General features: G+C 41.6%; 1 protein-coding gene across 1 annotated transcript in view; it reads left to right on the forward strand.

Moving 5' to 3' along the window:
* The window catches only part of CTNNA1 (catenin alpha 1), a 121,371-nt gene that overhangs the window by 82,724 nt on the left and 14,716 nt on the right, over positions 1-23,931 (forward strand). The window contains exons 10-13 of the mRNA XM_059825178.1: positions 4,644-4,736; positions 15,565-15,721; positions 21,252-21,452; positions 22,576-22,727. Of these exons, the coding sequence (XP_059681161.1) occupies positions 4,644-4,736; positions 15,565-15,721; positions 21,252-21,452; positions 22,576-22,727 (603 nt within the window). The remainder of the gene's footprint in view (positions 1-4,643; positions 4,737-15,564; positions 15,722-21,251; positions 21,453-22,575; positions 22,728-23,931) is intronic.

Here is a 23,931-nt window from a genome sequence, read left to right on the forward strand (position 1 = left end):
GCAGGAAGCAAAGACTTTATACAAACTTTCAGTGTCAGCCTTTAAAATCCTTGAAAAAGAAGATGTAATGTATTAGAGATTATAATTCCTTTTTTCTCCTGCATTTTTTTGTCTCTTATTGAAAAAGCAATTTGTCAATCCTTTAATAAACAGTTCCAACTAAAGTACCCCCTCTACCTAAGCTAGGTTGTCAGTGCAAAGAGAAAGTTTAACAAGTACAAAGCTGTAGCAATATTTCTCGATTATTTTCAACAGCGTAATTTAAGAAGCTTTGTGACGACCCCAGGCTTGTGTAGTTGAGGCTGCTGTAGTCTTTGAATTGCTGGAAGACGCAGCTCCTTAGTCATTATCTGAACAAACTTCAAGTTAAAAAAAAAAAATCAAAAATGCATTTCAGTTGAAAAAGGTAAAAACTGCCTATTGTCGGGGCAGGCAGTTGTCTACAACAGCTGACAACACAAACATAGGCTGACAAATTGTCACTAATGGAGGAAAAAAAGGCTTTAGAAATGTCAAGATTTTTCCTGATTTAAAATTAGTAAATTCTGACGAATCAAAATAACTAGAATTTGAGATGGAATCACTCTGTGACAGATGGTACAGCATTTTTTTATATTAGAATTATACCTTCCTGCTAATAATGTAGTCCCGATTGACCCTTTGCACTGAGATAGTGCCTCCATCTAGAAGGAACCCGTTAAGTAATGCCTTGTCCAAAGGCATCATCTCATCTTGCAGTACTCCGATGCCATCGTTAATACAAATCAGATTTGAGTTTCCAAAACTGATCAGTGCGTGAAACCCACTTCCCAGATCAGTTCGTCTAGCTTTGAGTTTTACTTGGCATCAGTTTGTTAGTCAGTTTGTAGAAATGGCTGTGTCTGTGCACTTCTCGCTAATGCTCGGTGCATTTGTCCCGGGGGGTAAATTTAAGCTCCTTCATCTAAACGTCAGCAGCTGCTTTGGGTCTGTCCGTCCCTTTTGGGATACAGGAAGACGTCTCTGGGAGATGGTTGTATACTCTATAAATGATGAGAGCCTTGATACTGCATCAGAAAGATGCTTTTAAATTGGTGAGTGCTGCAAGAGGTATCTCTGAACTGCATCAGTCTAATTTCTCTAGTCTGTCTTCATTCCCTGTGTATTTTTAACTTTTTCCAAGAGATTGCTCGTTATGGCTGATTACATTATTTGCGATATTTGGTCTCCTTTGATGCCTGTGCCAGTAGTGCTTATGTAAAGGGGCTTGGTGATATTGAATGGTAAGAATGAACAAATGCAGCAGGAATTCAATTGCTATTTTGCTCTCAAGCACAAGTGCTCTTTCTAAATCAAGTCTGACCACTTACTATGTCAGTCAGCTACGTTGTTGGAGACACGGAGAAACTATGTCATTTACATTTGATTTAAGGGGAATTGTTGTTTGCTTGAGGTGCTCTATTTTATTTAAAAGTTTTAGAAACGTATGATTTCCAAGTGCTCTGCATGCTTTAAAAGAAATTTGGCCGTAGGTGATCTTCATCTTGGCTGCAAGATCTTATGTAATATGTATACCTATCAAATAACTGGCCAGCAGTACCCTATCCTCTCTACAGACGGGGAGTGTGAAGTTATTTGTCAAATATCGCACAGGAGGTGTTGATGATGGGTTCTTTCAGATACTTTTAAAATTAAATCTCTTAATCACACAACCATCCGCCTCAGCTGATACATGCAACTTTAGAATTCATGCTATAGAGCACCTGATAATTAATGACAATTTGAAATACCTCATTGTAATGTCATTTACAACTTGATTAATTAGTTGACATAGCTCCTCTTAATTTTCAAATTTTAAGAGGTTTGTGAGTGTTTTCCAGTAGTTTGACAGAGTCTTGCCACGGGTGCAGTAAATGTTGGATTGCTGTGAATTTAGGGCCATGTCCTGCAGCGCTCTAAAGTCATCTCCGCTGCTGCCACATCCCTGCTTCTCTCTGATGTTCGGCAAATAGTTTGCCAGGAAGTTTGTGTGCTAATCTGGCAGAGAAACTAATCCGCCAAAGGGAATAGCTTCCTTTTGGATGAGCATGCTGAAATGAAGTGTTGAGATTTGGAGACAACGGCAGTAGGATGGGATGTGGCAGCCAACAGTTGGATTGTCTTAAACTGCCAAAGACCCTCAGTCAGGGAAGCACACACGCTTCTTTCATAAAGGTTGGCAGTCCCAGTCGGGCAATTTCTAAAGAAGAATTGCCATCAGTGAGGTATTCAGAAGAAAAATGCCTGTTCAAAAATGACTGTGCAAAAAAGCAAAATTTCATCGTACCATGGCGGGGACACTCAATTATAAACTTCTTTGCCTCTCTGTATTCAGACAGAGTGGGGTTTCTGTGTGCTTGATTCATCACACTTGGCTTGAGAGAGAGCACAACATCTCCAGATATCGGAGAGGCTGATTTTGTAGTGCTTCAATGTCGCTTTTATTCAGCCCCTACTCAATAGAGCTTTGTGTTCTTCTCGCTCCTAGAGATTGTAACTGCTGCCACAGAGGCAGAAACGACGTGAAAATATGGACCATAAAAAATATTGGCAAACTGGTGTTTCTCAAATATATGACCTGTGTTTAAAACAACAGCAAAATCTTTATTTGACTTTTAAATCATGGCATCTTACTGTCTTTTGATTTTTTTGAGCCTCTAAACAAAAGCATAATATACTATGGCTTGCTGTGAATTAGGGATTTAAGACATGGCAAATCTACAGGAAAAAAACCTATGTTCAAAATAAAATCTCTTTCTGATAGGGTGTTATCTAGAGTACAGCTGTTTGGTGGTAGTGCCACGCAGAAAGGAACCATGCTGGAGACTAGGAAATGTGGTAAGAGAAAGCAGGGAGAAAGGAGCCTTGGCTAAGCTGGGTGCAAGCTGCACGACCTTGCAATGAACTGAAGTCTTACTGCAACTCCACCTCTTAATATGTAAGTCTTGTCCACAAAGACTAGTGGAAAAGAAAGTTGAGAAGTAGAACAGTAACATTCCTGAAAGCTGGCAGAGTTTTCTATGTCTTATTGATGCTGCCTAGTCTTTCTCTCAACTTCAGTTTGTTTTCATCCCAATATGTGCTGTCGCATCTGTTTACTTGGTCGTTCAGTGTTGGAAACATACCTCTCTTCTTGACAGCGCACTGTTTTTTATCCTTTGTAACTTGAGTTGGAACTGGAGGGAGGAAGAGGCTGTGCGCTTTGCGATGGGAACTTGCTTTTTGGTCCCAAAATTAATGATGGGATTGATGAAAAACACCATTCATGTATATTGGCATGTGGTTAACGGTTTGTGGGACAGTAATGTATTCTGTGTGGGAACATCTGTCGTAAGGGAATGGCTTGGGGAGGGGGAAAAGCATGTGATACAGCTGCAGATACTACTTCAAAATGACTTGTGTATGGATGCACAGGGTAGTTTAATTAAAGGGAGAATGGAATTTCCCCAGCTTGTAGGGAAAAGTATATGGAGAAATCTGAATCACTGGTGTTACTGATCTGCTGGCTTGTGATGGTGCTCTTACAGCACACTTACTGAGGGGTTTTGCAGGTTGCTCTGTCTCTGAAAGGACAGTACTGTGTTCACCTCGTGCTATTTTTACAGCTTTCTGTCTTCAAATGGCTCAGAATAACATGCTTGTCATTCACCTGTCAACTAAGAAATGTAACTTACTTCAGACTTCCTTCCCCTGAGAGTAGCTCCGATATGAGGAATATCTTCAATTACCAAAAAATTCTGTGCTGTCCCCTTCCTGTGTGCTCTTAAAAGGCAGGTGTTTGCAAAAGGTCCTCTGTTTCAAGATGACCTAGTTAAGGATGCTGCAGCAGGTCAAGGTTTGGGAGTAAAGTTTTTAGCATCACGAGATGCTATTCAAATTTTGGAGAATTGTGGATGCATCAAGATCACCTGTACCAGCAGATGGTTTTATTCGATGAGTCGTGGTATAAATGGGGGACTGCAGGAACACCTGCCTGGTACTGCAGTCTTTGACTAGGTAAGAGGTATATTAAGTAGTTTAAGCCAGTGCATTTAAACATCTGTGTCCTGTCGCAGAGGTGCGCTCTGTGCAACACCAGCAAAACGTTTTGAGCTTTGCAACACCACTGCACCGCTTGCATAGGTGAATTGCTTGAAGAGCCTCCAAGTTCTTTTGGGTTGACACGCAGTAGGATGCAGAAACGTTTCAAGAAAAAAGCAGCATGCCTATGCTTACGGAAGACTTAATCCTCGGATGCATGGGATCTGGATTGGATTTTTAATTGTGTGATTGCTGCTGTCTCACTTGAGTGGGAATAGGCTTTTTATCTGTAACTTCAAGTGCTGCCAGTGCTGCTCTTGTACCTTTTACTGGAGGAAACTTAACTGAATCAGTGGTAACAATGATCTGTCTGTCCTATTGGAATGACTATGGTTTTCCGATCTGATGTGTTATGATTTTACGGCTAGAGAAGGAACAGATGTCACTAGTGGTTTCAAAATTGGTTAGAACTGAACAAATGTGGACACTCTGTATTTCATGATGGGTTACTGGCCTCTGTTGGGGATGGGTAAAAAGTTTCCTACAGAGGGAAATAAAACCCAATTCTAACAGTTGTGTTTTGTTTTCTTCCACCTCTGACGCAGGTTGCCAACTTGGCCTGTTCCATCTCAAACAACGAAGAAGGTGTGAAGTTGGTTCGCATGTCAGCCAGCCAGCTTGAAGCCCTGTGTCCCCAGGTAATGAAGAGCGTAAGAACGTAAGACGTACCCTAATAAGTTGGGCAACTGGTCCTGCTCAGTACATGTTCTGGCCTCTTAGTGGCTGTCTATGGACCTGCTGCAGAACTTGACTTTTTCCTTAATATATGTAGAGAATGAAATGCAGCATAGGCCTTAAGACTTAGAAACGTTAAAATACATGACAAAGTAGTTAGTGATACGAGTGGGTCTTTCTCACATAGCTCTAATTTCATTTGGCCAAGGTATTCTAGTAACCTGCAGGACAGTAAACTGGTGAAGCTTCAGTGGTTTACTGTGCACGTTCATGTTGCAGGAAGATGTCTTATGAAGACACTACCACTGCATGCTGTAAGATGAATTATAGATGTATTAATTTTTGCCTGAATAGAATATAAATATGCTAAAAAAATCTTCTCAATAGAGTAGGATCAGAGGAAGTTGGCTATGCGTGAAGATTCTGAACCTGGCTGAGAATACCTTATTAATTAATAACTTTTTAATGGAAACAAGGAAATTAAGTTTATCACAGAATCACAGAATCACTAAGGTTGGAAAAGACCTGTAAGATCATCAAGTCCAACCATCAACCAACACCACCGTGCCCACTCATGAGGTTCACATGGGCCTGCTCCTCAGGCCTGTCAAGGTCCCTCTGAATGGCATCCCTTCCCTTTATATAAGCACTAGACTATCCTCTTCCATTTTGACAGCCCTGATGTTTTAAATGTCAACAACTAGATACTTGGATGAACCCCTGAAGACTGCAGTGCACTGTCAATTACTGGAATTTACATTTTTTTTGAAGCAACAGGAAATTCAGATCTAAAATATACAAATAAGCTGTTGTTGGTGACGAGGAGCTAGTGGAAAATATGTACTCAAAAAAACTGGTCATATGGCATTTTATGAAAATAAGATGTGTTGTCTTGGGGTTATTTGGAATTTGTTCAGGTTTTCCCATATATTGGTCCTTTTAAAACCAATTGAAAGGAAGAGAGAGATGTTCACCTGTACCCACCTCAGCAGGAGGGGAATTTTGAGGGAATAGGTGAAGAGAGAGTGAAGAGCAGGACTATTTTACCTCTTCTAATACTTTTAAGTAACAGTGCTATTAAATAGGTGAAGATAGGCACCTGAACATAAACCATTAAATACTATCTAGGAGGCCGTTTGTCATCTTGGGGTGAACTTCTGTGGTTCCCACCCCTGCATCAGACCCTGCGGCCGGTGCATCAGCTGTGTTGGCTGTGCAGTTCTTTGCCATCTGGGGCAAGTGGTGTTTATGGCTTCTTAGCACCAAAGGTCAATTTTTACAGTTGGAACAAAGCATGTGGAAGAAAAAGCTTTTAAAAATACAATTTATCTGGTATAAGGGCTTGCTCTTTCCTAAAGTAACCAGCTAGGCTGGATGTCTTTTTTTTTTAGTTATCTCCAAGAATATGGGTGTCTAATGCATGTTGTTCCAAACAAATGTGGATGCTTTTGAAAATAATCATCTTAAAGTTAGGTTTTCTTTGAATCTAAACGTTTCTGGTACTTTTCCAAGTCTGTGGGTGTGTTTTTCCCCTCCCCATTGCTGAAATTGTGTATATTTCAAACTCTTCTGTCTTTGCTTTTCCAGCAACTGCCTATTTTAATAAATCTACTCCTTTATAAAATAAACACCATGATAGTCAACATGAAATAACTAACAAACTATAGTCAATAGTCACCAAACTGTAGTCACACCTTCTGAAGTGCAGTTGTTAACCTTTAACTTCAGGGATTATGGATAATACATTTAACAGGCGTTGGAAGCTTTGATTATCTATAAATGGATAAGAGCTATAACTGATGGATTTTGGCTTTACAAAGGTCACATAGCTGAACTTCCAAGCCTGCAGTTCAGATGCTCCGCTGCGCAGTCTTGCCTTAATTTCAGGGTCGTCACCAAGAGATTAGTAAATGACACTATGGATGTTCATAGCGCTGCAGAGAGTGCTTTTATATTACATTACATGGTCTCTGGATGATTCTTCAGTGCTCTAAGAGTATTTAAACATGTTGTGAATCCTGAGAGATAATTGGGGCACTTGTCTAAACTGTTTTACAAATGGCATCTCTCTTTTCTCCTAACAACACAGAAGTTTGTCTTATGCCACTCTAAGCGACGCAGCACACTATCATCCTCCTCAACTGTGTTACTGAACGGTCCCCAAACTTTGATTATTCTATGTAATCTCTAAATGCTTCTTGATATAAAGAACAGCATAGTGGGGTTTTGTTTCCTTTTTTAGACAATTACCTGTTTATTTTGCAGTTTATTCCTGGTGAGATTCACAGCTGCTTCTTGAATCTTTTTAGGCGGCTGTGCTGAACAAACGTGTGAATTAGACATAAAATACAGATTTAATCGAACATTATCTGCCTTTTTTTTTTTTTTTCTTTTTTTGCTTAGATGGTATTTTTCCAGGAAGATGTTGGATTTGGAATGAGTCAAGTCAATCAGTATTTACAGTAGTCTCTGAAACTCAAGTGAATGTATCAATATCACACAGAAATATGATGTATGAAATTTAATTCAAGGTATTGCTGTGGTTGAAAGGATGAAACTGGAATTTAATGCACTTAGTAAGTCCCCAGGTAACCTCTTAAATAGCTTAGCTGAGTAGTAGCCGTTCTGGGAGTCGGGAGCTCCTGGTTAAAGAATGATTTCTACAGAAATCAATCTGTAGAGTTAATTATAAAAGCTGTAGCTCACATAGAGCAGTTATTCGATCCCTTGCCATAACTAGCCTTTTTCAGCTGGCAGCAGGAGTAAGGAACATGCAACACTTCAAACTGGTTAGGGAAAACTTGGACGTTTTGTCGGTATGGACAAGAAGTCATCTGTTGCCAATGTCACCTGCGGGTTCAGACGTTTTCAGGTTTGAAATTTAATTCTTTGAGGAAAAAAAAGATGCGGAAGATTTTTCATCTGAAAAGTCTCTATGAAAGCAAGCAGTTAAATTTGTTTAGTGTGGTTATGTTACTGGAAATCAGCTCTTCCTCAAGAGTAACATCAATCCTTCCTGTTTGTGAGTCCCCAGCCAATTAACGCAGAAATTAATGCAAAGCTGAAGACTTAATGTGATATTTAGAGCTCCCTTTTGGTGGTGCAGAAGGAACTGTTAGGAAGAGCTGTGCGTGCTCCGTAGTAGCCAGCTGGGTGACTTGTGCTAGGCTAGGTGTACAGGGGAGAAATAAGGCAGCATTAGGGGGTCGCTAGTCGTTTTCTTCGTGAAGCCTTGACTTTCAAGCCTGCCTGAATTCTTTTTTTTTTTTGAGGGCATGCGTTGCTGAAAGTCTGCATATCAAAGTGAAAAAACTTTGTCCTGCATCTCACCTGCAGTCCTGTGGCTTCATGCCTTGCTAGGTGGTGGGGGAAACAGGCCCATCTATGGTGGGTTAAGATGAAGGAACAAAAGTCCTCCATCACTACAGTTAAATGTTTTTAAAAAAAAAAATGCTCAAGATGTCTTTCATAATGGAAATGGAAAAGTACTGCTGTGAAATGCTTGGAATAGTTGCCTGTGCCTCCGTTTGCTTAGCAGAGTGCTGGGGGAAGTTTTCTTTGCCTTCTTGCTAAACACAGAGCTTGCCAACGGTAAATTAGTGAAAGATTTTGTTTATCTCGACTCAAAAACTTGGATCCTTGCTTGTAACTCTGGCTTCTGAATTCTGTTTCCAAGAAGTACTTGCTTTGGGAGCCTGTGAAAGCTGTTTTGTAACAGCACTTTGAATTAAAGATGTCTGAGAAGAGAGCTTAACCATAGGAGTGTTTCTGATCATACAAGCTGTAGGTGTTTAGAAAGCAAGAGTGAAAATGCCCCAGTACAGGTCTTGAAAGGAAAGAGTATTGCTCCAGCCTTTTGATGTGACAGTCTAATGTCACTTGCAGCTGCTTTTACCAGCTATGTGTTGACTTTCTCGTTCTTTAAAGCCTCCGTGAAGTTCATCTATAGACTTCTAACCAAACTGCAGTCAGGCTGGGAGTTTCAGAAAATAATTATGGATTAGAATTTCCATCAGGTTGGGTGTTTGCTTCTGCCAGCAAAAGCTGGAGCCCATTGCCCGCTGAGACTGATCATCCTCTGGGAAGTGGGCTGTAGGAGCAGGGTAGACCCTGGTGTGGACGCGCAGGACCTGTTCTCCCATCTGTAAAGCAGGGCTCGCTCTGAGCCGGTGCTGGTTGCCTTTCTCCTCTGCTGCTCAAATAGCTCATCCTCCTTAGAAACCTTGGGAGGGCACCAGGCAGCGTCTCTGCCTCTCCTTTCCACGCTCCCTCCATACCTACCTTAGCACAGGCTGCGTGTTTGGCGTAGCGCGTAGCTCGTTGTCCCCTGCAGTCAAGTGAATGTTGCCCATTAAACAGACTCCAGATAATTCTTGGATTAAATTACATTTTTTATAAAAATAAATTGGCTCTTCTCATATTAACATCTTGTTTTAATAATTGCTGTTCCACATCCTTAGTTCCAATTTTGAAATGCTTGAAAAGCAATTTGTTGCTTATAGATTTCTGATGAGGCAGGTGGTTACATATGCTGATCACACCTACTGACACAGATAGAAAAAAAAAGCAAAAGCATAAGGAATCCCATGTAGAGGTTCCAAATAGCACAAAAACTTTTCTTTAAAAGTTGCAGCATCTTGGAGAAACAAAAACCCCCTCCTGCCCACCCCCTCAAATCAACCAAACCCAAACGTCACCAGCAGACTTTCTCTCCTCCTTGAGTCCCCAGTTACTGCCAGTTCCCTGGTGGCTGTTGGAGAAGGAGATAACTTCTTTTTTCTTGCAGTAAAGACTTAATATCGAACAGTTGTCCCCTTTTTTCTTCTCGTTGAAAGACTGACAGATTTTTTGAATGTACTAACTAGCAGATCTATCTCCAGACTGTTTAATTACAGGTGCTTGAAGCATTTTATTGGCACTGAGTAGAAATACTTACATAAAAAAACTTAACACTTGGGTTGCAGTTTTGTATCATGCAGGCTTGCTGTGAAGAAGAGCCAGCACAGGACAGGAGTGGCCATCAAAGTAACAATATTAGAAACTCAAGCAGGTACTGATGCATAAAAAGAAGCAAAGATAGGAGAAAGAGATTCAATTCTGTAGAAAGAGGTATGTGAGTGTGTAAGGACCCTATGTTTTCATCGCAGGCACAGTATGATCTGTGGAGTGCAGTAGCAGAACAGCTTCCCGAAAAGACATAGAGTCTCCGAAACCCCCAAAGCTTCAGCATTTGAAGTCAGTGAATTGCAAAATGAAGCAAAACAAATGGACACCAAAACCAATGGCAACAAAATTCTTGCAGCTTCTACATTGACTGGTACTATAATATCAGTCCTCAGCTGCAAATGAAAATGCTTTTTCCATATAGGGGGAAGTTGATAGAATAATTATCTATACGCAATATGCGATCAGTAAAGACTTTGACAGTAGTAATGCTAAACTGGAAAAGGTCACGTTATTCCAGTAAAAGTGTGTACCCGTGGGTCATTATAGCATTGTAGCAACAGGAGTAAATACCTCTGCAGAGATGCCTGCGGTCACTGTGCGTAACTTGCAGGAAAGTGCTCAAAGTACCTTTTATACATTGGAACAAAGTATTGGAAATCAAAACAAACTTTTCCTCCTCTTTTTGGTGCGTCAGCCTCTGTACATTTGCTGGTCACTGCCATTATAGCTAAAGAAAGTGCAAAACAATCTTCTGTATGTTTTGCTTCCAGGCATTTCGGCTCATCAGAATCTGCAGAGTGCTTTTTGCTGTATTGAAGTATGTAGAGGGTTAGCACACGTGGACATGTGGATGCAAACCTGGAGTTGGATGTAACTGGAAGTGACTTAAATGTCCTGCTTATGAACCTTTTTTTCCACTCAGAGCAAAATGCAATTAGGAGCAGGGAAGGAGACATGAGTAGGGTGAACACTGAAGGTAACTTTGGCATCTGGCATATGTAAAATTAAATTATGAGCAGCTTCTTACAAACTGCCAGTAAGCAAGCTATGCTTTCTTTAATATAGAAAAATGCAGGCGTTAAACTCCACCTGAGCAAGGGGAACCCTGGCTGGGCTCCGCTGGTGTGGCAGCTTTGGCGGTAAGCTCGTGAAATCACTTGTTGACCGTTTGGAAAGCCACGATCCGAGAATCGTGCTTTTGCCTTCTACCTTACGACTAGCCCTCCATACCACAGGAGCGCTCTGTGAGGCAGCAATAAAATAGAGCAAATGAGGGGCAGTGCACAGTGCAGCTACCAGTTTTGGCAGGTTGAATAAGAGACTTTTTCCACTCAGCCTTGCACTGAGGTTCCTCCAAAAGGCAAAGCTCAGATCACTGCTTCTACCCTTGCTTGTTCTTGAATCTGCCCAAAGCAAACTTGATCCTGCTGTCTGCTTGACAAGTTCTCTTTCACCCACTCCAGAGTAAAACTGATTTTCAGAAGCCAGCTGTTTGTGCGCATCCCTTTTTCCTCTGCCCCCAAGATGATAGCTGATGGGTGGGTGCTTGTTTTATTACCTTTTTGTTTTACAAATGCAACGTATCCTGGAGTTGAAGGTCGTGGAGCTACTTTCCAACTCATTACCCAAATGTCACAAGAAAGCTGGTACATGAAGATCTTTCTTTAAAAACAAAAAAAACCAAGTGAGTTAGGAACAGCAGATATTTTGGTTGTAAAGAAAAGGTGTGTAGTGAGGAGAGGGGAGAGGACTGGGTGTTTGTTTTAGAGCTTTTGAAACTGAAAAACTCCTTCTTGTTGTGGCACGGTAACATCCTAAAACCAATACTACAGGAAACAGGGCGAAGTTAAACCAGCTGCAAAAAGAACAGTCTGCTGTAAAGAGCAAAAAGTCCCCATCAAAAAGACTGATGCGAAACATTAAAAGATACGACAGGTAGGGATTGCAATGCAAAATAAATAGGTGATAGTTTTCTTCTCCCAAGTGATGTTTCTTCCTTTGGCCATGCCGGTCAAGTGTTCAAAACTGTTCTTTGTAGGAACACTGCCACGTGTGAGAGCTTTCTTCTAGCCTCTGTCAGCCTTTCAGATGGGGTGCTATAAAGGTGAGGCTGGAACCATCCTAAATTAAGCCTAAAAGAATTAATTCTGGGTGACCCAGTGGCTTTAATTTACCCACAAGTATATCTAAGGTTAAGGTGTTTTCTGTCTTGGAATAGCTGTGCTTTTTAGGAGAGCTTCTGGGCAAAGTAGCCGCAGTCTTGTAACCCAGGCAGAAGTCACTCTTCCGGGAACCTTGGAAAGTCCTGCCCTGCAAAGGTATAAATCTATAAATTCAGTCTGACATCTTCAAGTTTCAATAGGGAAAATAATAAAATAAAATAAAAAAGCAGGTTCTTCCCATGAAAGACATGAGAAGAGGATTTGAGGTGCAGATTGAGACATCAATTGCAAGTCTTTTGAATCCTAAGCCTCCCCAATCTTGGGGCGTGCGTTGCCAAGTCCTGGCTGCTGCTGCGGGAAGCTGCGAGGCGGAGGAGAGTGGCTCCAAGTAACTCGCTGGAACCACGTTATCGAGTGTTGGGCTGTCTGACTTGAATGTTGCAATTGCTACATGAAACAAAGCACCGATAAAAATAGCGTGTTTTCTTGCCATGCTTCATTTCCTTCTGGATAGTCTCAAAATGTCCCTGTTTGATTCTTTTCTTTGTACGATTTCAGTGAGTCACTGTGATCACAGTGCTCTGGCAGCATTTTGAAAAGCTCTGAAATACAGAATATTTCCCTGAAATTGCCAAATGTTTTACATGGAAGTGGCTACATTTCAGGTAGTCTGGCCATGTTCTTCCTATTTTTTGAACTCTCTCTATATATAATTTCCTCCCTGTAAGAGTTACTCATGTTTTAAATTAATTGCCCAATGCTTCATGTTTTTTGGAGAAGCCATAGTGTACTTTAATCAGTCCCTTCCTCCTCACTCCCAAGTGTTCATTTTTAGATAATAAACCCTCGTCCTGCTACATACACAGACTATTTAAGATCCACCATCCCTGTCCTTTTCCCATGTCTGTCTAAGCATCTGTTGGGAAATAGATCAGTCTGTACTGGATACCAGGCATCATGTAAGAGCATATTTACTCAAATAGATAATTTGCAGGGTTTTGTCAGTAATCCCTGGGACATTACCCCAAGCAGACGTGTGAGACACATAGGCAAGTTATCCGGGACGTTAACTGCTAAGCTGTACATATTTGGCAGAGTGAAGGGTCTGATCACCCCTGCTAAAACGGAATGTTGGAACCACTTTGCACATGGAGATAGAGTATGTGCTACAAAAAAGGACTGTTGAGCTGCATCTGCTGTCTTGAATTTCTTTCTGATTGCACGCATACCTGTGTGGGTTTCCTAAGCCGTAGTTCTGTCTTTAGTTCCACAGTGACACTTCAATAGCCTTCAATTTCCCCACTGGGTCGTCCTCGTCTCTAGCACTGCTGGCTGCTTTCCAAATGCAAGACATGTCTGCTTGTAAGGGAGATCTTCCATCCTATTTTGGCCTTTGTAATGTAGAAAAAAATTGCCTTTTTTCAGTTGGACAAGCTGCCTGTTGGGAGGACGATGGTGCAGCTTGTGCCTCGTGCGTTTGGATTTGGTGATGACGCCCTGTTTGAGTTTCTTGAGCGCTTGCAGAGCCTTCTGTCTATGACAGCTCCTCCATTACGCGTGAAGAGTTGCTTAACGTGGGCATCTGGGGCTGGACATGCACTGTTGACAAAGATTAATTGTTCAGACAGCTGCTGCTGTCCAGACATGTATCACGCAGGTACACAGGCCATATGTTCCTTCGGCATTAATGCTGACCTGTCTCGGTGCTTAAAGGGTATTTTCATATCTGATATTGGCCAAGGTAGCTAGAAGAGAGCAGGAGAAAATGTCCTGATCCTTGGTATCACCATCTTCTCTGTCTTGGTAGTTAGAGTTACTAGCAGGATAAAAGCTGAGAGCGGATTTCTGGAGCGTTGTCTGTTTTACCCTTTTTGTTTCCAGGACACTTGTTATTTGAATTCACCTTCGTAAAACTTTGGATATCTAGATTTTGATTGATAGGTGGATAATTCATTACATCAATCAGACTGGGGCAAGACATGGTGTCAGCTAGACTTAAGCAGCAGGGCTCTTGAGCAGAGGACAGGTTTCCCTTTCTAAAACCTCTATTTCTGTTTGATTTTAAATTTTTAAACATCATTTTCTTGGGTGTTGCAGGGCTTTGTTTCGGGGCTTTCAGGACTTGAGAACCATGATCTTAAGGGGCAGCGTGGCTGGCAGCAGGTCTCTCTCTGAAGGGACATCCTGATTACTGCAGCTGCCTCCACAGAAGGTGTGACTTCAGAGGCTGGTTTGAGGAAGGGGAAGCAGCGGAGGACCTCACGTTCTTCACGAAGGACAGGGGCACGGTCGTTACTGCCAGGGTTCAAAGGCATGTTTCATCCCCACGGGTCTCCTGAACACGTTGCTGCTCATGCCAAATTGCTTCTCGCATTTGTCTGTGTTATCAAACCCATCAAGCTCGTTTTGGTTCGTGACCCAGACTTGCAGCTTCCATCTCCAGGGGCAGGATAGTAGCATGGAGAGCAGTAGAGCTTTTCTGTGGATTTTCCTCAGTCGCTGCTAATTTCTAGCGTCCCTCGGGTGAATCAGCCTCCTTCTCCTGCCTGATTCATTCAGTGCCATCACGATATGTTTGACATTCCCATCATTTCCATGCTTAGTGAGTTATATATTTTTTGAAGTGCTTTGTGACATTTTTAAATGAAGCAGGTAGAGAAAGTAGATTTTGGAAAAGCAGGAACATCTGGTGCTTGCATGTTTTGTTCGGCAACTTTGTGAAATTAATACGGTCCTAAAGTAGAGAAGAAAAATTACGCATTGAACTTACAAGTTAATTAGCTCTAACTCTCAGGTGCTTGCAAACAATGTTAGGATTGTCATGTTGGTCTCAGTGCGGATGGTTTCTCACTCCTGGCATGTTTCCAGGTCATTCTGCTGGAGCATAGTGCAGCCAGAAGAGAAGCAGGCTTTTGAGATTGCTTTCTTCCCGCACCCAAAGAGGCTTTTTTTGTCGTTTAACTGACCAATTAGTAGACACAGCATAAACTCTGTTGCCCAGCAGTATGTGTTGCATTTGTTCTGCTTAGAAAAACAAGGATCTGGAGTAAATCACAGTCTTAGGGTTTGAAGAAAATTAGTAGGGGGGTGTTCAGGAGGAGCATCAAATAGTGCCCTCTCCTCCTGTTCCCTGGCTAATCTCGCTCTTCCACGGCCATAACAGAAATCTTAAGGTACTATAACAATTACGGGCAAGGTACAGAGTGAAGCTTTAAGGAAAAGAAGATGAATACAAAATTTATCTTTGATTTTGTATTTCATGTTGTTTCTACTTCAGGCTGCGTAAGATTAATCCTTTTTTGACCTTTTTTCTCAGGTGCTGGCGAGTAGCTTAGGAAATGCAGCCCCCAGTGTATTAAATGTCACCCTGTCTAAAATATTTAACAACACAACTTGCACTCAGAAAGCAACACCTTTTTAACGTGGGCCGATACAGAAAGGTGAAGCGAGCTCGTGTGAATCCTTGCCAAGTGGTTTTGCTTGTAATAACTAACCATAATAAATGTGGAAGCAGGTATGAGTTGGATGTGAGAGCAACAGAACAAACGCTTTTGTGTTTAAACATCAAGTTCCTGAAAATTTGTTAAACTTGCTTTGTTTGCTGTTGAGTTCATTGGATAAACATACGGAAAGTAATTGTTTCGTTAAGGGTACGTTTTAAAAATCCAGAGGTGTTTTACAGGTCATTAATGCTGCACTGGCTCTGGCTGCTAAACCCCAAAGCAAGCTGGCTCAAGAAAACATGGATCTCTTCAAAGAGCAGTGGGAGAAGCAAGTCCGCGTGCTGACGGATGCTGTCGATGACATCACTTCCATTGATGACTTCCTGGCCGTATCAGGTAATCAGGGGTTCAATCTCAGAAATAGTAATTCTCATAACTGAGCTTATTCCTGGAAACAGGTGGTTTCTGCACGTATTCTGGAGTCTTCTCGGGGTTTTGGAAGGGATGGTGTTGGTACGCTTCACCTGGCAAGCGTCGTCATCTGCTGAGCGAGGTGTGAAAATAGAGCAGGAGATCTTGGCACAAGAAGAGGTATTTTTGTAGTGTGAAAACAGTGATCGTTTAGTTCAGCAGGTACTCTAGAAACCTGTCATTGCACTTACGGCATGTGCATGCATAAATGTATATATTTACATGTCAGTAGACAGATCAGCTTAAACATAGCAAAAGACACTTTATGTCTCGAGATTTTGAATTGCTAGCTGAACTACTGATGAATTACTGCCTAGCTACTGTAGACAAACCTCAGCAGTAACATTGGGGGAAATAGAATATGTTTATGTTCAAGTTATGGACTGGCAAAAAAGATGATCCCTTAATTCACCTTAGACTCTTCTTATTTATGTAAGCAAAAATGAATATCAAACCATGGTCATACAAGTTAATTAAAATAAAACCGTTCCTATAGAAAATGTTCTGTGAATATTTTTAACCATGTCAGCATTAGTAAAATTTATAAAGTTTTAAAAAAAAGATGAGATAATTATAATAGAGTAATAATTCCATTTGGCAAAGTGCTTGCCAAGATAATCTGGCTTATCAGCATCATTGAAAGACCCACTCTTAGCTGCTGTGACCTAGAAATAAGGGGGGCATTTTTATTTCCGCATCCTCTAATTCTGCTCTACTCAGAGGACACGGTTATACTACCACACGAACTGTGTCTGCAGTAACGTTCATGAATTACCACTACAAACTGACTGTCTAATTTTCCTGGTGCCAACAGACTTGGGCATCTCAAGTGACCTAAAAACTCTGTAAAGAGAGATTTTGCAGGAAGATGTGTGGCATCAGAAGGACCAGGTGAACATACCTAGGAAATGTAGACAAAAACTTGCAGGCCTGAATTAAAAGACCATATTTTTAACTTAATATTAAAATATTATATATTATTAAATATTATTTGTAATATGTAAAAAAAAAGAAAAAAAAACCCCAAACAAACAAAACCCCCAAGTAATGTTTCTACAGTGAGTCACCTGTATTATCATACGCATTGTATTGTGGTTCCCTGGGTTCTGAATAAAAATTTTCTTTGCAATGAGTTAGCATAAACTTAGGCAGTCGAATGTCCTAGTTCTTTGTATCTGTCTGCGTGCTCGTCGTTGCAGCGGTAGTTGAAATTGCACAGCTGCGAGGAGCCTATTTCTGGGGAAATATATTTAGAGAGAATTGTGTGTTGAAGTTCACGGCTCCGCTTGGAGTTTGCCCACAAGTGTACAAAACATTTTCAAGAGAAAAAGCTGTTAGTCTGTGAAAACGCAGTCTCTATAAGGCTGCCTTACTGTATTTCATGTCCCGGTGTGGCTCAAAACGGGTCGAGCCACTGGAACTGAGCGGTCTCCGTCCTCGTATAGGTCAATCGAGGAGATGGGTACTCTGCTTTTGAGGGGACAGGTTATGGTGTTGGCCCGCTGCTGAGTTGCCTGCAGAGTTTCAAGGGCTTGGCGATAAGCAGGGAACGCTTCTTTGCTGAGGCAGTGACAGGCTGACCCGGCAGAGAGTTCCCCCTGCGTGTGTCCTTGCCACCCAAAATGGTGCCATGGAAATGCTGTAGTTTGAGACTGCTTCAGATGCTCGAGTGCATTCAGCAATTATTTGTATGTGCTGCGTTATCAAGGAGATGTTAGAAAAATATTAAAGCAATAAATATTGCTTTAAATATTATTTGTTTGAACTTTGATAAATGTTTTCCATATAAATGCCGCAACTCCCAATTCATCTGCTAAAAGTCTAAACATCTCTTTGGATAAAATCGTGACGAGTATGATTTATACCAGGTTCCCTTTGGGGTTATTAGGATGTTTGTGCATAGTAGGGTTTTATCAGTTACTAACTGGGTTGTAAGCAGAATTAAAAAGTGTCCTTGTGGGTCTGTGTGTATATAATAGCACATTCCTACAACGTGTTGTGCTGTCCATCATGAAGTGTGTGCTTCATTGTTCAGCTTATGCTACAGAATTGTATTAATTATGCACAAGTAAAGGCTTGATGAAAGACACGGGTTTAGACAATAGCAGAATATCATCGCGCAAGACCAAGGATACTTAAATGCACAGTCTTGCAGATAAGCTTGCAGGTTACAACATTTTATGAAGGGCATAGCAGGAGAAAGGCCCTGTTGAGTTAGGACAACAGTCTGGCAGTGGCTAATTGTCAGTGCATGGGAGATTAATAGCAGAGAAGTCCTATAGACTGAAGATCTTTCCTATATGCTCCCAACCATGAGTGATTATCAGCTCAGGGAGCTCCAGCATCAGAGGTGCTATCTACTGAACAGTCTTTGACAGATCTTTCGCATTTAAGCTTGTGTTAGTTGCTTTCTGACCATTATAAACTGCTGGCATCTCCATCATCTTACGCAAAATTCACAGCCTTACTGTGGTCTGTGTGAAGAACCTCCTCGTTTTTGCAGTGTTGTCTATTTGCTTTATTTGATGCCTCTAGGTTGTAGTAGAAGATGGTGAAGAGTTTTTTTTCCTGCTCGCTTTCTTCATGCTGTTTGTAAGTGTACAGACTTCTGTCATACACTTAGTCAGTCATCTCTTTCTTGACTGCTGAGTCTTTGCCTGTTTCATTATTCCTCATTTCAAAGCTCTTCTGTACCTTCTGTAATTCTTATCCCTCTCGTCAGTGCCTTTCCTAAGCACTCTGGGTGTGTTTGTGTGCCCACTATCTCTGTTCTTTAGAGCAGTTGCTGATAGCACTGTGTAATTGTCAAATTCAATGTTCTGAAATTACCTGGATCTCCCTTGAAACCCTCGAAAAAAATCATTCCATTTTCTGCCTTCTGTTCCTCTGCCGCTGACAGAGGTTTACACGAGAGACTGCCCATCGCAGCGGAGCTATTTCGTCTTAAGAGCCTCCGGATGAATATTGCCCGGGCCCAATGATTGTCCTTCTGCATTACAAGATGAATACTGTATTTACAAGCGTACGAACACTCGAGTACTTGTTCCATAACCATGTCTGCTGACACTGCTGCTTGACCTGGTTCCTCTAGTGTCCCTTGGCAGGAGAGGGTCCAGCATGGAAATTGTTCCTTCCATAGGGGGCACAGCGGAGAAGCAGAGTTATATTTATGCAGCTGTGACTTTATCTCCTGACTGTTGCCCTTAGGTTGTGATCTCCTGTAGCCCCCAGACTCCCTCGCAGACTTCTTGGGATGTTTGGAAAAGGATTTCTTAATCTTTTTATGGGGAGGTGGGTGGAGGTGGAAGGTGTTTGGTGGGGGTGGACTGAGGATTGACAGCCATGGGGGACTTTTAATTCTGTTAACTTTTCACAGCTTTATGTATTTCCTTGTTTGCTCAAAAAATCATTTTTATGGGAAAAATGTCTTTCCTCTTACCTTGTTGCCAAACCACCCCGTATTTTCCCTGTAGTTATTTCGGTAGGACAAGATCCCTTTGCTGTTGCCTGTCTTATATTCTGTTGCTGTGAGATTTTCCTCCAGCTCAGCAGCAGGAAGGCTGTTAGCTTTGATGCAGGACGGCATTATCGCGTCCCCGAAGGTACTGGCGGTGAACCCGTGCCTCAGCATTTCTTGGGCTCCGCCACCCCGGCCTCAGCAGATGGCATTTTGTGCCAGACACTTGTGGTCCATATGCCTGTAGGACAGGTAGCCGTGTGTGTATATACAAGCACAGGGAACAGTGTCAAATGTGGTTTGTTATCATCCGACTGGAGAGTATAACCAGAGTGGATGCACCTGACAGTCCCGTACTTCCCCAGGGCCCCTTGCAGACTGCCCTGTGAGGGATTATCTTTCCATAGAAGCGTCTTTCTGGCAACTTTGCATCTGCAAAAGACATTAAATGATCACCAGGCATTTAAATATTCCTCCTCATTTTGTCCATGCCTTTTATTAAAGTTCATATAATCCAAAGAGGCTTTTAAATGGTCTGTGGCTTAATTTATTCGTTAAGGAATTCAAGCAATAAACAGTCTGTGTTTTGGCCTGACGCCGATGCTTTTTCTTTTTACTGTTGCAATTTGCAGGGATGTCTGTCTCTTCCTTTAAATACCAAAACTCTGTGTGCTCCTTGCTGCGGCTCTTGTGCCTTGGCTGCTTGCTCGCTGACTTGTCAAATCACTAATGAACCTGCGCTTCTCTCTCTTAGGGCCACATTCTGCCCTCAACTGACTTGTTCAGGCTGAGTTGCTTCAGAGGTATTTCACAAGTGTGTTTTTTATCCAGGTTGCTTACAGAAGTCTCGCAATATCGCACCTGGCTCTGTTAATTTTATGTAAATTAAGTGTTAGTCTTCCAGCAGCAATCCTTTCAGCCAGTTTATATAAATCCTCTATCAGTCAACTCTATGTGCTTCTTGTCTCTACAAACTCTTGCAAAATGGCTCTTTTACTACCTGCGTAGGGAATAAAAACCACTTCAGTGGCATGGATTGGCAGTGTAGCATGATTAAGTCAATGGTAAGTAACGCTGGAAACTATTTTAAGTGACAGAGCAGAAATGTTTCCAAGTTGGTTTCTTACCAAGCAGCCCAAATACTGATGTTGGATGGCAATGTCAAAGCGTTGGTACTGATATACTAAAGAGGTCTCTAGCAGAGTTTGGAAGACCTTTTGGGTAGGTTTCCCCGAATGAGGATCCCAACCTCTTCAGGCATTTTCAGAAATCTCTTTGGGGTTTTTACTCATTTTGGGCTTCTTGAACTTGATAATGGGGGAAAATATCTCTGTATAAAAAAGAAAATACATATTCTAGAAGTAGTTTACAAACAGAGGTCTTGGCTTTATTTTTTATTTTCTTAAGAGGCAATGAGTACTCTATTGCTGGAACACTTTCTGCATAAATCACCACATATGTTACGTGTCTTAAATTTGAATGGCGCACTAACCGTTTAATATTCTCTGATGGTATGTGTGTGGTTGTAGGAAAACACTATGTAGGAAGCTGGAAACGTGCAACAAGTGCCCCAGTCTATTAGAGCATTGAGTGGATTAGGTGTGGCGCTGGGGCGGGTGCCTCATTGCCCCACGCACGCAGAATGACGGGGGAGTGGCTTGCAAATATTTGGAATAAGGGCTTTGGCAGTCCAGGGGAGGAATATGGAAAGAAACACGTTGGGGAGAATTCAGCTGAACTCAGCTTTTCTGTTGGTAAAATCGAGTACAAATGGGGGCAAGGAGTGTGGATGCCAGTAAGCGAATGGACTGATGGGTTTTTTGACTCCTGGTTGGGAAGGTCAGCAGTTTGCTGGTCATAGAAAGCCTAAAAATTAATGCTTTACAGCATCTCGCTGGCGGTTTTACAGAGCAGGTCACAAACTGAGAAATTGTAATGCTGATGACTGCAACAGAAAAGAAGATATTACCGTCTAAATCCTCCTCCTTTTACCACCAGAGAACCATATTTTAGAAGATGTAAACAAATGTGTCATTGCTCTCCAAGAAAAAGATGTTGATGGTTTAGACCGCACAGCTGGTGCAATTCGAGGACGTGCTGCTAGAGTCATTCATGTTGTCACTTCTGAAATGGATAACTACGAACCTGGAGTCTACACTGAGAAGGTGTTGGAAGCGACGAAGTTACTGTCCAACACAGGTAAGAGTCGGTTACTCCCAAGATCCCTGAATTCATGTTGCTTACAAGAGCACAGGCGACCAGATACAGATGTACCTGTGAAATCTATCAAGGACTCCGTTTACATACCATAATGAAATTTAGTGGGAGTTATTTGCAGAGCTGTTGCAAAATGAGAAATGTCATTTTGCTGGGTTGACTGGCCTAAAATTCAGCAGTGCACAAGATCTCCCTGAATGTGCTTGCTGTCACTGACTGAGCTGTAGAAAGCTAAAACAGGGGAGTGAGTCCCAAACAGTGAGTCAGGGCTTCAAAGTTATGCTGGTCATCTTGCTGTATTGTACCAGGCTCTGTCAGTGTTCAGGATCCAGAAAGAAGGTTTCTGCTGCATTGGCCTGGTAGAATAAATATTGGGTAATAATTTAGGGTAAATTTTGTAAAATATCTTTATAACTGCTAAAGAAACATTGCAGATTGTAGTCCCCTGCCCCTAAACAATGTTAGGGTGTTCTCCTGTGAACTAGCTGGTAACATCCGTATAGGGTAAGGAATGATTCTGGTTGCTTCAGTGAGTGCTGTGCCAACTATTGGTAGTTGGTTTTGCTTTAATTACAACTTTGATGAAGAATGATGGGTGACACTGAAGAAACGAACAGACTGTAAATGGTTCTGTGATGTTCTTCCTGGGATGCAGTGAGTCACTGAAGTACAGCAGTGCAACCTGCCCTCTTCTAACCTGCCTTGTTAAACTTGAGCTTCGTGGTGGTAATATTGGGGGGTTTTCCCCAAAAAAGTTACCAACATTTATAGGGAATATTAAACAAATGCTTAATATTTTATCCCATAATTTCTAACTCCTTCCCCAAGAGTTTTCTCCTTGTCTAATAGAAAGCTGTGACAGATTTTTCACTGTCTAAGGGGAAAAAACCAAATAGCAGAAGAGTAAACAGAAATTGAAGTGAACATAAGACTCGAGCTACCGTATTGCTGTCATTCTATAACAAATGTTTTAAATTTAAGTGGAGCCACTGCAGAGTTTCCAGTGATAGTTAACAACGAAGCACACACCCGTCTTTTACGGGAGCGTGTAGCAGAAAATGGCATTGGAGTGGGGACTGACTGCTATTTTGTGTTCTTAATTCAGTTATGCCGCGGTTTACTGAGCAAGTAGAAGCTGCTGTGGAAGCACTGAGTTCAGACCCCGCTCAGCCAATGGATGAAAACGAATTTATCGACGCTTCACGACTGGTGTACGATGGAATACGAGATATCAGGAAAGCCGTACTGATGATCCGGGTGAGTGTAACTTAGTTAAACAGCTTTCTGTTTTTCCGCTCACTTTCCCCACCTTTACTGAACTGATGCGCATCAGTTTTATTGAGAGCAGACAGCATAAGATTTTCATTTAGCTCATATTAACATTCTGAGTCTTAAAAACTGCTAATCACTCTGTGGAGTACTTCAGAAGTACATTTTGATTCAAATTCATTAAACAGATCTGAGCATCAATGATAGCCAGAGTTGTGATGCTAAATACCCTTCACGCATCTTTTGTAATACCACGTTCATGCCTTGCTTGTTAATGTGCTAAAATCAGCGACCTTTGATTTAACAACAGCAAGTGGATTCTTAATCATAGATGCTTTTTGATGGTTTGAGAGCGTGGAAATAAAATCTGATGGCTCTTTATTAAGTAAATTTTGAGAATTAATGCTAGTTAGTCAAAAACAGGTTTAGATGAGTTCAGTCTGTGGTTCCTAGAGCATGTAATTTGTTAATTGGCTAACCTTGGTAAACAGGGAGTAGTTCAGAGAGGGTTTGTCTCTTCTGTGTTTGCGTGTTTCAGGTGCAGTGAGTGTGACTTGAAAGTCCGAATTTCTGATAGGTCAGGCAGCATTAGACTGGCAGGAGGCGTGCGGGGAAAATGCAGAAGGGCTCCTGCAGTTGATTGAAGGGACGCAGAAAAGAAGGTTCTGGTTGAGGCTAACCTATGGGCATATTTCTTGAATCTCAGCGTGGTAAAAATGGGCAGGAGCCAGACACATCAAAAACAAATGTAGGGGTTTTACTGCTTTTTTTCTTGTTTCCTTGTACCCCTCAGACTCAAATGTAAATGCCTTGCAGAGATACTTTCTTCATCTTTTAGAATGGTAACCATGGCAGATGCATTTTGGTGATAAGTAAATTAGGGACGTACAGCCCTCAAATATGTGTGATTATAGTAACCATTGCAGTAGTATCTTCCGTGTTTGCTGCTTAAAGCAAAGAATCAGATGGAAAATCAGAAGAAAAGCTGACAAGCACATATGTGCTTTCCATAGAATTTTTTTCAAACTTAAGCTTAGGATTTATAGACAACCAATGTTAGATGAAGATAGCAGTGCTTTCCTGCTAGGCAGACAAACTGATTTGATCCACCCTCTGCTAAAGTCCTTATTATTCAGGACATGAAAGCATGACTGCCAATTCCACGTCGTCAGTAATTAGCCGAGCTGGCGAT

Source organism: Gavia stellata, chromosome 16, assembly GCF_030936135.1.
Source record: "Gavia stellata isolate bGavSte3 chromosome 16, bGavSte3.hap2, whole genome shotgun sequence".
In the NCBI taxonomy this organism is placed as follows: Eukaryota; Metazoa; Chordata; class Aves; order Gaviiformes; family Gaviidae; genus Gavia; species Gavia stellata.